The 16,219-nt window shown below is 42.5% G+C and overlaps 1 protein-coding gene across 2 annotated transcripts in view; it reads right to left on the reverse strand.

Moving 5' to 3' along the window:
- Positions 1–702: 702 nt before the first annotated feature.
- SETBP1 (SET binding protein 1) overlaps positions 703–16,219 on the reverse strand; it is a 365,222-nt gene continuing 349,705 nt past the window's right edge. For both annotated transcript variants that reach the window (XM_034996232.1, XM_034996233.1), the window contains exon 6: positions 703–6,147. In XM_034996232.1, coding sequence (XP_034852123.1) covers positions 5,525–6,147 — 623 coding nt within the window. In that variant the 3' untranslated portion in view covers positions 703–5,524. The remainder of the gene's footprint in view (positions 6,148–16,219) is intronic.

Consider the following 16,219-nt stretch of genomic DNA (forward strand, 5'->3'; position numbering starts at 1 on the left):
CTTAAAAAAAAACCAACTTTAACTCTAAACGCAAAATTGGAACAGAGTGGGAAGAGAAGAAAGGACCAGCCTGGGGGCTCCCTGCTTCTTCTGAGACCCCATCACTCTTACCACTTGCCACATTTCACTTAGAACTGCGAGTTGGTTTTTCACACTAAGGCCTTGTAAGTTCCTTCAGAACAAGGACTTCTTACTCCTGGCCCTTGTCCTCAAGGGTCTTGTTCAGACTGGTAGACTTTGGCTAGGTGATCTATAACTGTCTGTGGTTGATTAACTAGCCTTTCCTACCACTCCAAACTTTAAATCCAGCCAGGGATCTATCCTTCAGATATCTGACATCACGGGATATTTGGTAAGAAAGTTTAATCCCCATCCATAATGTTCTAAAAATTTAGGACAGGATAGGTCTCCAACATTATACAACAAACTTTGATTGCTTTCAGCAGAGGCCTGACTGGTTCTTTGAATCAGCCATTGGCTTTACGTCCAGGTGTAATATATTCTGAACAGTAACCCAGTAAATCAGACTCAAATCTTGCCCCAAATGTACTTCCCAGATTCATACAAGAGGCAGAAGTTTGGTTAGAATTTTCTCAATGATTCTATATCCAGTTTGTGTGAGCAAAGACCCCCCAAATACTCTTAAACTCCTTAGTGATGTGAACCAGATGGAAAATAAAACAAAAGAATTCACAACTCATGTTAGACTGAATTGAATGTCTTTAATTTCACACAATGAATAACATATGAATAGGATTAACTTTTTTTTTTTTTAATAGTTAAGTGCTCTATACTGTGCTAACCTGATCTGGTAGCGAAAAAGACTGAGCTTTCTTTTAGAAAAAATGTTTAAAACCCAACATCTAAGACCATGGAGGAGCATGACAGTAAAGCATGCCAGATGTATCTACGCCTCAAATAACAGCAAGTCCGTGTTCATTTTAAATGTACAAAAATGCTTTATGAATAAAAACTGTTACAAAAAGAACATTTCAAACAATGTACAATTTTCTTGCCTCTATATTCAATAAAATACAAATACATTTTTTGTTCTAAAATATGTTTACATACAATCAAAGTAGAACATGCAAATTACACTTTAAAAAAGGCTTTTAAAAACCACTTATGAATACAAACTAAAAATTAGCCAGCACGACTTATAAGACAATCTTGTGCCCCATTTTTTCTTTTGAAATATATATATACATATTTAACACATCATGTGCATTTATTATTATTTAAGAAATAGATTTTTTAAAAAAGGAAGAAAAGAAAGACACCAGCCTAGGTTGGAACTGCCCTTCTGTGTTGACCGGTGGCAGCTCTTCTCAATCCTTCCCCCCCCGTAGTGTTTATTATACCTGGGGAAGTGGGCAATCGATATCCAGGAAGTTTCTTCCTTGGTTGATATGTGCTTCTAAGACTGTTCCCCAAATGACCGAGTCCCACGGGAGGGAAGACTCATCAGTGGGGCAAACTCTCCAAGAAACAAGAAGCAGAGGGAGCCTTGTATTGTGGAAAGAAACTTTAAAAAACACCAAGAAAATGCTACGGTATATTACAGTTCGAGTTTCTAGGCACTGTGATGACATTATCTGTAAGCTCTGGCATTTGGACCATTGTGATACTAGAGGGTAGTGTTGAGAATAATGTCTATATTTATCTACTTTTACATGATGAGAAGGACTGAAAATCCTGCAATGTAACACTTAAATGGCTTTTGAGGCATTTCGGCTTCTGCCACCCCGTCTCTCTCCATGCTACAGTTGGCATTTAAAGGCTTTGGAAATATATGTATAGACTTTAGACAGTTCCCAGGTAAATCTTCCTAGTGGTAGGGAAAAAAATATTCTCCAAAAACTCATTATCTGAATATTGTTGGGTAATAAGCTGTAGGAGTGGGATTTTTCTACTAAAGTACTAAAACCAAATCCTTTAGGATCTGCATGTAGTACATCACCTTATACTATAATTCTGTCACCACTTGCTTATCATATTTATAGAGCCAGCAATGTGCAGAACACAAATTCCGGCTGCCACAGAACGTGGCCTCCCACTCCAGACAGCAGCCAAGTTAACATGCTAATCCTCTGTCAGCCCTTAGTCACCTACTCCGGGCTGTCAGTGGCTGTTGGGTCCTGGTCCTGCCAAGTCACAAACCAGCCCGTGACATGCTCTCCTTTCTTTTGACCTATCTTCCTTGGGTTGTAGCCGGAGCCATGCTATTAGAGGAAGTTCGACTTTTCTATCTTTCATTTGAGATGAGGGGTTGAAAAGCAAGTGGCTCCTCAACCACTTAGGAAGGTGGATCAGAGACCCATCATCACCTACAAGGAGGCTTTTACATCTCAGTTTCATCCTTTGCTCACCCCTAATCAGACTCCCTGTAAGTGGGTTCACACCTGCTTGTGGAAGGAAAGTATTCCAGAAAACAAAACAAAACAAAAAACCACCACCACCAAGAGATTTCTAATGAAATAATTTGTGGCGGTGTTTTATGGAGTCCCGTGCATCCCAAATGACATCTTCTCTAAATAAAAATGCAGCCCCAGAAGGCAGTGTTGACTGGCTAGAGTCTCCCCGGTCCGGGTCAGGATGGCTGGGGTTCTCATCCTGGGTCTGCAGCTAATGAGAGGTGAAACTAGACTGGCCCAATGTTGAGCCTGGACAGGAGAGGAGAGGCTAACGGGAAGGGATTACTTAGAGAACAAGGAAATGGTTGTACCAATGAGATGAGTTAATTTAATGGAAGGTAGAAGGAAAAGGAAAATATCACATGACATTGAAGGGGAGCTGGGCAGGGGAAAGAGGAAGCTTGTAGGTGCCGGGACTTGCTTCCACCTTCCACGGGCTGTTCAGCATGTCTCACCCTGGGTCCTCTGCAGTTTCCTCATGTATTCTTAGGGCCATAAGCGTGGAGGATTTGCATTTAACTCACATGACAACTGTAGAACTGAATTTACGAATAAGTTACAAGCCCGCTGTATCCCTCCAGGAATACTTTACCTCGGTCTGGAAATTCTAATGCATCCTTAAGTTATCTGAAATTTCTCTCCAACTAGAGATGTTAATGTCAATTAGCGGTTGGGTCTTTCTTTAAGAAGCTTAGAGAGTGGCAGCTCATTCCTGTCTGCAGGAAGATTTAGTCTACTCACAGTCTCGGTTGGGGAAATAGTACAACAGCAGAAGTAAGAGGGGCAAAAGAAAGAATGAAGGAACTGATTTTTCAAAGTCTGACAGGAGAGAACCCCCTTTATGGTTTAATTGGAATGAAAATGGTTGCTCTTTCATAGCAATGGTGGGGTGAGCGGGGCTAATTTAAATCTTCCTCTCCGGTGACTTTAGAACCACTCAGACATGGCTTGGGAATGACAAATTGAAAGTGGCTGGTTTGATTTTGCTGTTCAACTTGTGTGAAATGCCAAAGGTCCACCTAGGTCACAAATAGAGTATCTATGATATAAGCTTTCAAGTACAGGAGAATGCATCCCTTTAAACTTACATATTGCTAGGATTAAATGTGACTGACCTAGTGGGGAGCAAATGATGTTAAGTCCAAGGTGACAGTGCAGAATAGTGTGAGTAATTTCAATCAATTGTTGGTGCAATGACAAAGCAATGATGTTCGCAAGCATATTAACTTGGGATTTTTAAATTTACTTTCATAGATACCCCATCCCTTATTCTCCTGTGTTCCCAACAAAAATCCATCTCTAAGGAAACAGTGTTGTGTTCTGAAGTGATAATACAATTTCCAGCCAGTCCCAACTTCCTGTAAAGAAACTTAATTTGGAGGTAAACCAGATACTCTAATTCCCATTAGAAAACTGAATTCTGTCTCTCAGTGTCTCTCTTTTTATAATCTACCATGCCAGGTGTTTGATGTCTTGGGGAAGGTTAGGGGAGGAGGAAGGGAGGAAATTGAAAATACTTATTTGAAATTTCCACATCTGACTTTTAGAAAACATCTACGGCAATGGAGTAACTTCATATTCATTCTGAGTCTTCTTAACATGTTTTACTTGAGCTGTGGAAATGGGTGATAGAGATGGAATATCTGTCCACGCTAAACCGATGGCTAGAGTACAACTTGGATGAGAAATGTACAGTTGAAATTGACCATTTAAAAGACGATTTGTCACACACAGTTTGCATCCATGCAGACTGATAGATTTATAATTACATTATGTACAAAAATGTTTTAGTTTATTAAGGCAACCACAATTTGGATACTTTGTCCAAGGTGGCTTCATACAATTGGAGTGGTGATACCCTTTGAGCATTTTTTCTTTTTTTTTTTTTCCAGATAAGAACACTTACTCCCATTTGCTTTTAAGAAATAATCATCAAGAGATAATGGACTTATTCTATTGTCTTTTTGTTTCCTTTTTTCAACGACCTATTATGATAGTTACTTGTATGAAAATTCACATACCAAGGCATTGCTAGACATTTGTCTTTCTGGTGGGTCTGGGGTTTCAATTTTTGGTGATCTGTCAGTTATTCCATTTGCTGTGGGTTTATTAAAACCATTTTATTCTGCCTATTCTCTGCTGATATGTTTTAAGTATAAAAATAACCTGGTTGACACCCCGGCCAACATATCCTCGGCTGCTCTAAATCACTTACTAAAAAGGCTCTATCAATACTGAGTATCTGTCTCACAATGATTGGGATTCAAAGCCAAGTTCCTTGGGACAGCATGCCAAGGGTGAACATTACAACACACATAAAGTTTACGTTATTTAGGCGTGTACCAAGGAAAAGAAGGCAGCAAGTAAGTTAATGAAAAGGTATATGGAAGTACAACGGGCAAAAGGAAAACTAGGAACTGACTACGCTAAATCTCAGCGTGTGGTACAGAGGAGGCGAACGGAAGAATATGAATGCGTGTCTAAGGTTGCCTATCACTAGAATTCCACCTTCTGATGACGAATCCATCTGAGAAACTGTATGGTTAACGGAAAGATTCAGGTCACCTGAAGATGATGTGGGTGCCCCAAAGCCTAGCCGAGCTTGGAAAAACCAAAATAAAAGTAAAAAACCAATGAAATGGAAATGGGTTACAACAAAGCCAGTCGAGAAATCTGCAGCTTTTCTCCCCTTGGAATGTTTCCTAATTGAGGGTGCTTCCCTTTCAATTTTCCTGGCCAGCAAATGCAATGGAATCAGAGACGCACCTTGGATGCAGGAGGTCAGGTGGCTGTCAGAGAGCACCACCGGCTCTTTCTCCTCCTCCGTGGGTCTTCTGCTCGCCTGCAAAGCATCGAGCCATACTGAAGTGCCGCGTGGTTTGCAACTGCTGTAAAGCACAGACAAGCTTCTTTTGACGGCGTCCCCCTGCTTTGCTTTCCCAAGAGCTACTGATGGATCCACCCCGTCATCGGGCTCGATTGTGCCTGCCCAGCTTCAGGAGAGAGGGGCATCGGTGTCCCTGCAGCGTGGGATTCCGCCCCCAGCCCGGCTCCCTGCACTCCCCAATGTGTCAGTTCCCCGGCCCCAGGTCCAGACGCCCAGACCCCCCCTAGGGAAGGCCGTCGCTCTCACTCCCTCGGGACTTCCTCTGCCTTTTGGCCTTCACCTCCTCTTCCTGGGGCAGGGCCTGCTGCGGGGGCGGCTGCTGCGGGGGCTGGGCGGGAGGCTGGGGTTTGTGTCTCCTCTTCCCTCCTCCTCGGGGGGTCTTGGGCAGGGGCGGGGGCGGCGGCGGCGGGGGCGGGGGCGGGGGCGGGAGGGGCGGCGGCGGCGGCGGGGGCAGGGGCGGCGCCTCCCGGGCCATGTGGATGACCGCCTCGATGGTGGCCATGATGGTGTCTTGGGTGGCCGCTGGCTCCAAGACGAGCGGGCTCAGGCTCGGCTTCTGCCCCCTCTTGCTGGGAAGGTCGATGCATTTTTCCAGCACCGGCATTTGGTCTCTGGAGTCCTCGTCGAACTGGCTGGGCTGCTTCCGGGGACGCCCTCTCCTCTTCTTGACGAAGTTGTTGCCTGTCTTTGATTGTCTCTGCAGCCGCTTGGCCTTCAGGATCTTGTTCACGTGGTCCAGGTTCTTCTTGGTGGACAGGATCTTGGTGTAGTTGCACATCTTGCGCACCTCGCACTGGATGGCCTCGATCTCCCGCCGCTTGAATCGCTTCTTCAGGGAGGAGTTGGCTGTGGGAGAGGAAAGAGAAGACTGAGCACGGGAGGCAAGCTGCCCCAAACCCAGCCTCGGCAGTGGCAACTGGCACTGTATTGGGCTGTGAAGATTCTGGAGAAGCAATGCTGAGGATGTGACCCGGTATCTAGTCTTCCTTTCTCTTTACGAAAATGGAAAATAATAAAAATAAACACCGGTTAAGTATCTTCTGTGGACACGGCATTCCTATTTATACCATTTCAATCTCCACAACAATTCTGTGAAATATTCTTGTTCCCATTTTTAAGACTTAGGAACCAAAGCTCCTACCTTGTAGGAAGCTCTACCCTGGGGGTCAAGGTCAGAATCAATGTTCCCATGACCTTTCCCTATTATAACTTTTGTTTTTTATTCAGCCTTTTGACATTTGATCTGATTGAATTTAGGATTAGGCTATGCTTTCTCTTTTTGTAGAAGATGTTGAATGAAAAAAATGGCCAACAGTCCTTTAAAACAAGCAATCTGGATCATTCCTACGTACTATCAACCTCAAAAAAGACATACCTTAACCTCATGGGGAGTATGTATGTAGGTGAACCTATTTACTTCTAACCCTCCTCCACAGAAGGGGGGATTATTTTCTGGGACACTCTATTTGGGATGACAACATTTCTCTAATTTTTGCCCCCAACGTTCTGCATGTGAAGCTGCCTGATAGTGTCCAATGACCAACTCCTTCCTAACCAGTTCATCCTCTGGACACCTCGAGGGAGATCAGCCAGGTGTTTCTGAGTCATTCGCACTCCCACTACTCGGCTGTTTGTTGTTTGCAAAGAGCTCTTTTCATATCCTGCTGGACAGATGCACCTGTATTGCAGGAGTCAAGGAGTCCAGAAGTCCTTACTGCCACCACCACTAACCAGCCTTCAGAACCCCTTCTTTTGCAAGTTCAGACACTGTGAAGTGTGAATGACTTCAAGACGTAGCAGACCTTTCCTCCTTTAGGTCATTTTTCCTCCCTGTGCTGTTCATGAGCAGGCACACGTGTACATCCATGGGTATGCGCGTGCGTGCGCTCATGTGCGTGCACACACACACACATGGGCACTCGCACATACTCTGCTGCCCCACCTTCACACTGGCCCCTCCCTTTTCATGAACTCAAGAAGTGTGTCCTCACTTAGTTTTTTGCTGCCGTGATACACCCTAAATGCTCAACCCCAGAGACACCCATGGAGAAGATGCTGACCCTACCAAACATTACGAGACCGACAGGAAATGTGTTACGGTTTGCTGTGTTATTCCATGTTTTTTCAGCCAGGAGAGAGGCGGAATACATATCTTAAGGGAAATGAGGAACAAAAATGCTGAAAACAAGGATACCACTCTCGCTTATTCTGGGGCACTCCCACTTTATTCCTTTCCCTGCTTTACCCCCTTTCTCTCTCATGCCGTGCCTGACACAGAACTCCAGGAGGGGATTATTTGAAGTTATTTATGCCACTGGCTTTATGGAGTGGGAAGCTCTCAGTTCCACAGGACAGGTCAAAATGTTACTGCTTTTGGCCCAAGGTCATTGTAAGACTTACTGAGCAATGAATAACTACTGAACAATTTTTAAAATAAGTTATAAAGATCAAAATAGAACAAAGGCAGAGTGAGCTTCTGAGTACAAAAATAAAATGTTTGTAGTTAGTGTTGTGAAAGAAAAAGGTTGCTCGATTGTAAGTTCTCAGACGCGGGGATCAATTTTTGTCCATCTTTTTGTCCCTCACAGAGCATGGCATGGTGCCTTGCCCATGGATGGCATTTAAAAATTGTTTTTGGACTGATGAATCACACTAATCATTGCTGCCTTAGAATCACAGTCTTCTCTAAAAGAGATCTAGTTTGGAATTTAAAGCAACCACTGCAAATAGAGTGACAGGAAGAGCTAGCAAGCCTCCATGTCCCAGCCGGGCAATTTACCTTGTCCACACAGTTGGTGTGTAAATGAGAAGGAGTCAGAGGTACTCCACAAAACCTGGGGCATTCTTCCAAATACAGATGGCATTTGCATTTTACCTTTTCATTAGCTTATATCATCTTTGGGGGGAGAAAATGCTATGTAATATATAATATAGCATACAGGTAAAAAGTAAAACATTTTTAGGCAATTAGCTGGCAATATTTGACCGAGTGAACCTTGACTGGAAAACTCTATGAGCTGCAGGTCACTGGGGATAAATACAAGCATTGGCTTGTCTCTCGCCAGGTTTTCTTTTTAGCATGAAGTGCCAAAAAACAAACAAAAAAAGGAACCCAGTAGATAATACCATATTCAGTCATTTGTTATATGCTGCATAATATTTTATTAAGCCTTTCCATTGGAAAGTGATTATGAAATAAGTTGATTCTGAGTAGTGTAAACGTACCAAACAGTACTAAAAATATCATTAGCATCTCCTTTGCACCCACCATTCACATTGAACAAATGTTAACTTTCACAATATATACATTATTTTTTTAAGGAAAGAAAATATTATAGATTCAGCTAAGTCAGTGCTCCTTTCTCCCTTCTCTTCCCTCCCCTTCCCTGCCCTCTCCGTCCCTCCCCTCCCCCATCCCTCCCCTCCCCTCCTGTCTCCTCCCCTCCCCTCCCCTTCTCACGCTCGTATTTATACTTTTACTGCATATTCATGAACCCATATTAGGAAAAATGACCAGGCTGAAACCACCCAATGCTGGTGATGCTGTAAGGAAGTGAGGACCCTTGCACACGGTTGGTGGGAATGAAACTCCTATCCTCATATTGGAGAGCAGCTGGGCAGTGAGCACTAGCAATGAAGATGGGAGTGCTCAGTGCCCCAGAGATTGTGTCCAGGCTGCCTCCTTTACCCATTTATAGCAGGAGGCCGAGAACCTATAAGGATATTCCTTGAAGCTCAGAAGACTGAAAACAATCTAAATGTTAAAGGGATAATCAATCAGTTGTGATACATTCAAACAACAGAATATTATACATCTGTCAAAAGAAAAAAGCTACACATAATGTAGCAATGTGGTTAAATCTGAAAAAAATGTTGGATAACAAAAGTGAATAAAAGTACTTGTAAATACAGTATTTATAACATTTTAAAAACACACAGATCCCTTGAATTTTTATTTCATTTTCAACATCCAGGTGTGGAGGTTTAAAGTAACTACAATGCTTTAGTAGAAAGGCAGGCAAGGGGGTGTAACTCTACATTAAAAGAGACTTGAGAGAAAAAGGACCATATTTTGCTGCCAGTTTAAACAAACTGTCAGATCATATTTCATGAATTCATGGAAATCTGAATAGTGTCTGGGCATTTCATGATATTATTTAACTACTGTTTATTTTCTTAGGTGTTTGGCAATTGCATTATGATCATTTTTCAAAGTACCCATCTTTTAGAAATATTTGCTAAAATAGTTATAGATGAAGTCACGTGGTATCATCTGGGCTTGGCTTTGGAACAACAAGGAAGGGGGGAGGTAAGTAGAAGTACTGACGAAGTAAGATTGACTCTGAATTGATATTGTTGAGCCTGAGTGATGGGTACACAGAGGTTTATTATGCTAGTCTGCCTTTGGTTTATACTCGGTAATTCCATAATATATGGTTAAAAACCTATACATGGTAAGTGCCAATAAAATGTCTTTCTTAGAATCTTAGGACTATAGAGTGCTGGGTCTCTATTTCACCTAAATCATTTTTGAAGGATAAGAAATGTCCTCGGTGAAAGCGCACACATCATCTCCCTAGAAAATTCCTGCTGGTAGCGCCCCTCCTGGCTTAATGGGATGGGAGAAGGAATGAGTGCTCTGGGTTTTATGCTGTGATCAGGGCCCAGTCTCCATTGATGCCATCAGGTGTGAAGACTTATTATCCCTCTTTCTTTTTTGACATTATAAACTTTGGAGGAGGTGGTTCACAGCTCCTGGACATTGCGAATATTATTTTGTCCTTGTATGTATAATCCAAATACTTCAGTTCAGGTTTGTTCCCACTGCGTATGAACCACAGCAGGGTGCAGGGCAGCAAGCAGGACTCTGTGGGGGCAGCTGGAAAGCAATCCGAACAAGGACGAACCCCTTAACCCCTTCTTCATCTATTACATTGGACAGTTAGACTAGATGCTCTCAAAATTCCCTTCTAGATTTAAAGATTGCTGCCATTCTTTCCTATTCTCATTATCAATTGCCTTCCCAAAATGTGAGGTGGCTTTCTACAACATTTATTCCCTCTAATGATTTTGAAATCCTGGTGGTGTTGGGGTGGGGGGCCTTTGGACTTGGCAGGGTTTGATATTCACAAATCTTTCTCCTTATTGCTTATGACTTCATTGTCCCTCTAAATGTTTTCAGATTTTTCTCTCTTCAAATTGTTTCATTATTAGACAGTAATTTCTGAGCTCTTGCAGCAATGATTGATTCCATATTTGCTCTCCTTCTTATAATGGATCCATATCTTGCCTGTTCTTTGTTAGTTTAAAAAAAAATAATTATGAGTGGCCAAGGCAAAATGAAAATTCATGTCTTCATAACTCTGCAAAGCAAATCATCTTCTAGACCTTTCTCTGTCTTTAAAATTGTCATGCAAATGGTTGACTTGGTTTTGGGCCCAGATCTAGCTTTTCTATCTTTCTGCTCCCATTATCAGAGGATTGGCTCATCAGCATTTGTTGATTTTGTCACATCTTTTGTGATAATCAAAGACTGGACTTAGCCCTGCGTTTTGCACTCTGACTTTGCAGATGGAGGACAGGGACTGTGAGCAAGATAAAGGCTAACAAGGCTTCGTTACATAGAAAGTTGCCCCCAAATAGGTGCTAGTGGTTTGTCCATGTGCAAGACACACCCTAATTTAAACAAGAAAGTTTTGGGTGCATCAGAAAGGGAAGTAAATTCATCTCTGGATTCATTAGGATGTTTCTTGCTGTTTAAATATCCCTCGGGGGAGGTGGAGTAATACTGGGGACTGTTGAGCTGCCTGGAGTGGCCTTCCCGGGTGTAAAGGGCTGGAACACCACCTCCCTCAGTGAAGGCAGAGAGCTGCGGTGGGAACTGCACTGGATGGTGATTCACATTGAGATCCTTCCAAGGCCAAAGCCTCGTCTTTTCTTTGCACTCCTAGGGTCCCCAGTACAAGCTCATTCCCACAGTAGTACACGAGCTGGTATACACTACGTGGTCAGCAAATACAAGCTCAAGGGAATTCACTTGTTTAATGTTCTCCCATGAAATCGTGCCTTTTGGAGGAACTTCATACTTAACTCAGTGATGATCTCTTGTTTTCCTAATGCTGCCTTTTATTTTTTAATGGGATGTATGAAGCAACTTGCCTTGGCATGCACACGTTCTTCCTTTTTCCTTAGAATTTGAATTAACCTTAGACAATCCTGGCCTTAAAGGCCCTTTTTAAAAAAGATGGCAAGTTGCTTCTGCTGCCGAGGCCTCTGCAAGGCGGGGCACATCTGAGCTGCTGTCCATCATCAGCACAAATGCTGTAGTATTGCTTTCCAATTTCAAAGCCGTAATTTAGAATTAAGGGTTAGCAGATGTGGGAGATTTGTCACGATAGAAAGGTGCTTTCATTCTGTTTTCAAAGGCACCTTCCTAGAGTTTGGGGTTCTCTGGAAACCTGACTAGCTTGTCTGAAGCACAGTCCCTGCTTGATTCTCCCAGGACAGTTTCCTAATAAACTTAGGGGTTTATTGTGAAGGAACTTTCTGTCTGGGCCGCAGTGGCTTGGGGGACCCCAGTTTGGTTGTGCTCTTCACATTCTCCCCGCGACCCGCGATGGGTGGCGGCAAAGTGGGCCTTTTGGCTGATGGAGAAATGAAGTGTGGGGTGTGCATTTTACATGGGGAGCTCTGAAGAGGCAAGGACCACCGGGGTGCCTCCCCTAGATTTTCCGGGAGGCGTTACCAGCACGAGGGATCCAGGAACTTGCGTCCCACTTGCCTGCGCCACCCTGCCCACCCTGCTCACGCCCCCTGTGCCTCTCCAGCTCTGATCACCTCTCCCCTGAGCCCCTGCCTTAGTGCGGTGCGCGTTCTCCCTGGAGGAGACTCTCCACCCGACCACAAGAAAAACATATGAATAGTGTCTATTTACATTACTTCTATTTTATCTAAAAAATAAGAACTAAGTTAAGCATCCTGATGCTTAATATTTGGAGCAACTGTGATGGCCTTATGAGCACTGTACATCAGATGATGTGTCACCTGTCACAGTTGGACAGGGGGGACCCAGGAGAAGAAGGAGAGGCCACATTCATTTAAAGGGTTGACAGGCATCCCGTGAGTTCGTGACTTCTGGGGCGTTGTCGTGTCCTACATTCAAAATGCTACAATAGGTCGGCCCTCCTGGTTCATTTTAGAAAATCAAGGTCTTTGAAAAGAAAAAAGAAATACTTTGAAATAAGATCAGGAATATCCATGAAATAAGTTATATGCCATGCAGAGTTTTACCGGTTTCCCTTAGCAAACTGTGTAAGAAATACCATTTTCAGAGATGAATTTTGGCAATTTCTTGTATAAAAAGACAAGGGTTCTAAATGTCCTCACCTTTTCTGTACTGTCAATGGGCTGTCAGTAAAAAACAAAAACAAAAACTTAATGTCTCGTTAGGGTAAAATGGGCAAGAATTTAACTGCTTTTAGGAAGAAACTCAATATTTGAGACACAGCATTTTTGAAAACTGAAATGTTTCCACTGTTTGGCAATTTTGTTGCTGAGACGATATATTGTAACCTATAAAATCCCTTAAATCTGCAAATTAAGAAATCTCATAAACAGAGTTAACTTTCAAATGAAGAGTTTCAGAGATTTGAACTCGTTAAAAAATGCAGTGCCTTTTGATATGCAAGACCATCTGATTGTTAAAGAAGTTGGTTAGCCAAATTTCAACAACAACCTTTGCTTAATTGATGGGTGGGATTGAAAAAAAAATAGTATTTTGATTTAAGCAAAATGATGCACTTTCTCTTTTTGGACGTATGTTTATGTGAAATAGCCTTTTAACCTACAACATCTACTAACAAATACTGAAACAAACAGAATTTGGAATCAGAGCTACAAATTGCTTTATCACACGTGTTATAAAAAAAACAAAGCCCAAGCTTTTCAAAAAGAAGTATTCAAACTCATTCAGTTGGCCCTCCTGAAACATTATTAGAAATATTAAAATGAGTGTAAAATTTTGATGACAGTGAAAATATTTTTGTTTCATTAATACAAAATGAAATGAAATTTAAAATCATTTTAACAATATGATTTCAGATGTATCTCAACCTTTTAAAGTTTGTATTTTAAAAGATGAGTGCAAACGTTTTGAATATGTATTTACATGGGGTAACTGTTCAAAATTATGTTACTGCCATCACCACGTGATCAAAAACCGGGGCTGCTTTGAGGTTGTCCTTTCTCTTTCTAAACTCCTGAAGCGTTTGTTCACTGCGTATTTCATTCTCGAAGATCTTCACTTTCTAGGAGTGCGCGGCGTACGAAGCCTTCACGCTTCTTGAAGACAGACACTGTGTGCTCTTCTTCATCCCCTCCTAACAAAGAGCGCAGGGCCTTTCTCACAGTACATGCCTGCTTAAGATTTCTTGCCGGGTTATTTCACATCATAAGCTCCTGGAGACCAAAGCCTGGATATCATTAATCTTTATATTCCCTAGAGCCGCTTTAATTGAATCGCATGTAATTCCGAGGCAGTCGGAAGAGTGTCCTCTCCACGGAGAGCCGTCTACAATGGGGCTGGAGGCAGACCTCCTTCCTTCGGTTAGGCAGTCCTGAGGTCCTGCTGCCCAGGTTTTCAGAATCCTTGACTTCTCTGACCACGGGGGAATAATGCCAGTCATCTCAGGAGCTGAGTTTGGGGGAAACCACTTGTGGCTTTGGACAGACAAAGGCGGTGGTAACTTGTCTCCAGAGAGAACCGGCTCCGAGCAAGAACACACAGCTAGGTTGCTCTGAGAGCCTCCAGGGGAGGTAACCGGGACTCCAGGGGGTGCTGAGAGGGTTGGCGGGGGGGGAGAGAGCTCAGAGATCGGGGCACCCGCAGCAGACGCCACTGTCTCTAAGGCGCACTGGGCATATTCATTAGTAGGCATTGCCCTGGAGGGGTCCACAAAGGAGTCTTTCAGAGCTGGAAGTCTTTCTGGGGGTGATGCTTATTAGGGCCACCATGGCTTCCTGGGCTGTTGGCGCGGAGAGGATTGGGAGTAGTGGCACTCCGAAACAGGCATATGAGGGCCACGGAGGCCTCCTCTGTTCCTTTCCATTAACGTTGGCTTTTGTCTGTTGCCTGTGGCTCAAGCCCCAGCAGACTGACTAGACAAGTTGAGAGGCTGGAGAGAAATGCAGTTAACGCCAAAAAGTTCGACGCTACATCTGCTGAGTCTCACAGCATGCCAGGTGGTCACACGGCGGGGGTGGTCGCACCCTCTCAAAGGGCTCTTTATATTCCTTTTTTTTTTCCCTCCCAAACGTGGCATAACTGTATCCTTAACCATAAATACCATCCCTTATATAATACACCAATTATTGTAGCCGTGTGTTTGTACTTGATTGTGAGAGATTTTTCTCTCTTTCAAATTTTGGAAAAAAAGAAAGAAAGAAAGAAAAGAAAAACAGGGAAGAACAAAGAAGAATGCACCAAACATGATCTTAGAAAAATGTTCACATTTTTCATATTTAGGCTCAGCTAAAATAAATCCTGTTGACCATGCTGGCGCTTGAAGAATCCCATCAAATGGTAGGTAATCCATGCTTTATTTTCTTCCTGGTTTTAATAATTGCATTTGTTTACTTAAATAGTCAGGCTGGTTATTTATGACCCGATAGAAAACATATTGCCTGGGACATTATGAGAATAAGGTTCTAGTCTAGACTTTCCACCCCTCAGTTCTGTGCTTCCAGACAAATATCTTGACTTCTTGGCAGGACCCTTACTAAATAAATACAATTCTGTTAAACAAACAAACAAAAAAACCAACCAAACAAACAAAAAAAGTCAAACACCTCCAAGTCTTCTCTGTTCCAGGTAAAACCCCTCACTTTCTTCATCTGTGTTTCATATGAAATGAATTCTAGACTATATTCCATTTTGATCATGTTCCTCTGGAGATTTTAGCATCTGCCAAATCTCATCTTAAATTTTGGTGCCTGGAATTGAACTGATTTTCCAAGTATGAAATAATTATACAGAAAGATTGGGTTGATTAATTTCTGTGATCAAGGCACTATACTTCTGTTAATGAGAGCTACATAAAAAATAAATAAATAAAACCTTTGAAGTCCCCCCCCACCCCCGCCCCAGCAACATTACACTGTTGGCTCATATTAAATAGAAGCTCAATTAACTCCCTTAGATGCTTTCATATAAACTGCTACCAAACCTGGCCATTGCTATGTGGAATTGGTTCTTGAGCTTAAATACAAACTTTCTATTTAAATCTGCAGTCTAATTTTATTGGTTTTAGTCCAGTGTTCTAGTCTGTTACGAAAGTTTTGAATCTTAATTTTGTTTTCTCAAAGACTGCCCAGATTTGTAGAATTTCCAGAGGGTTTGAATACCCTCAGAGTTAACAACTGTCCCTTTAACTCCTTCTGGGCATGATTCAAGTGACTCAAAATGCATGCTATTATTTTTCTCTTTATTGAGGTTTTCCAAGAAAAAAGATGGCAATGTACACAACAAAATATCCCTGTATTCTTCATAAAAACAACAAGAATTGTCTACCCATTGCTTGAGACTTTTACATATTTTTGTGTCTGTCTGGTTAGCAGATGATGGATGTGCCACAGAAACAAGGACTTTGCATTGCCTACAGGTGTGTGCCCGACTCTATTATTTCTGTCAGAGAGGATATTGCATCTGATGTTGGATGAGGGGGGGGGATGTCTTACATTTGTCTTTTATCCAGAGGCAATTCTCCTGCCCTAGTGAGAAAAGGAAAGACAAGGAAAGGGAAAAAAACAAAACAAAACAACAACAACAAAACAAAACAATACTCGGTATGCGTCTAGTGCTTTCCAATTTCTGCTGGAATTCAGCTTAATGAGGACTCTCATTTCAATATTAATCTTTTTG

This window comes from Mirounga leonina, unplaced genomic scaffold (genome assembly GCF_011800145.1).
Source record: "Mirounga leonina isolate KUSES-001 unplaced genomic scaffold, KU_Mleo_1.0 Mir_93, whole genome shotgun sequence".
NCBI lineage: Eukaryota > Metazoa > Chordata > Mammalia > Carnivora > Phocidae > Mirounga > Mirounga leonina.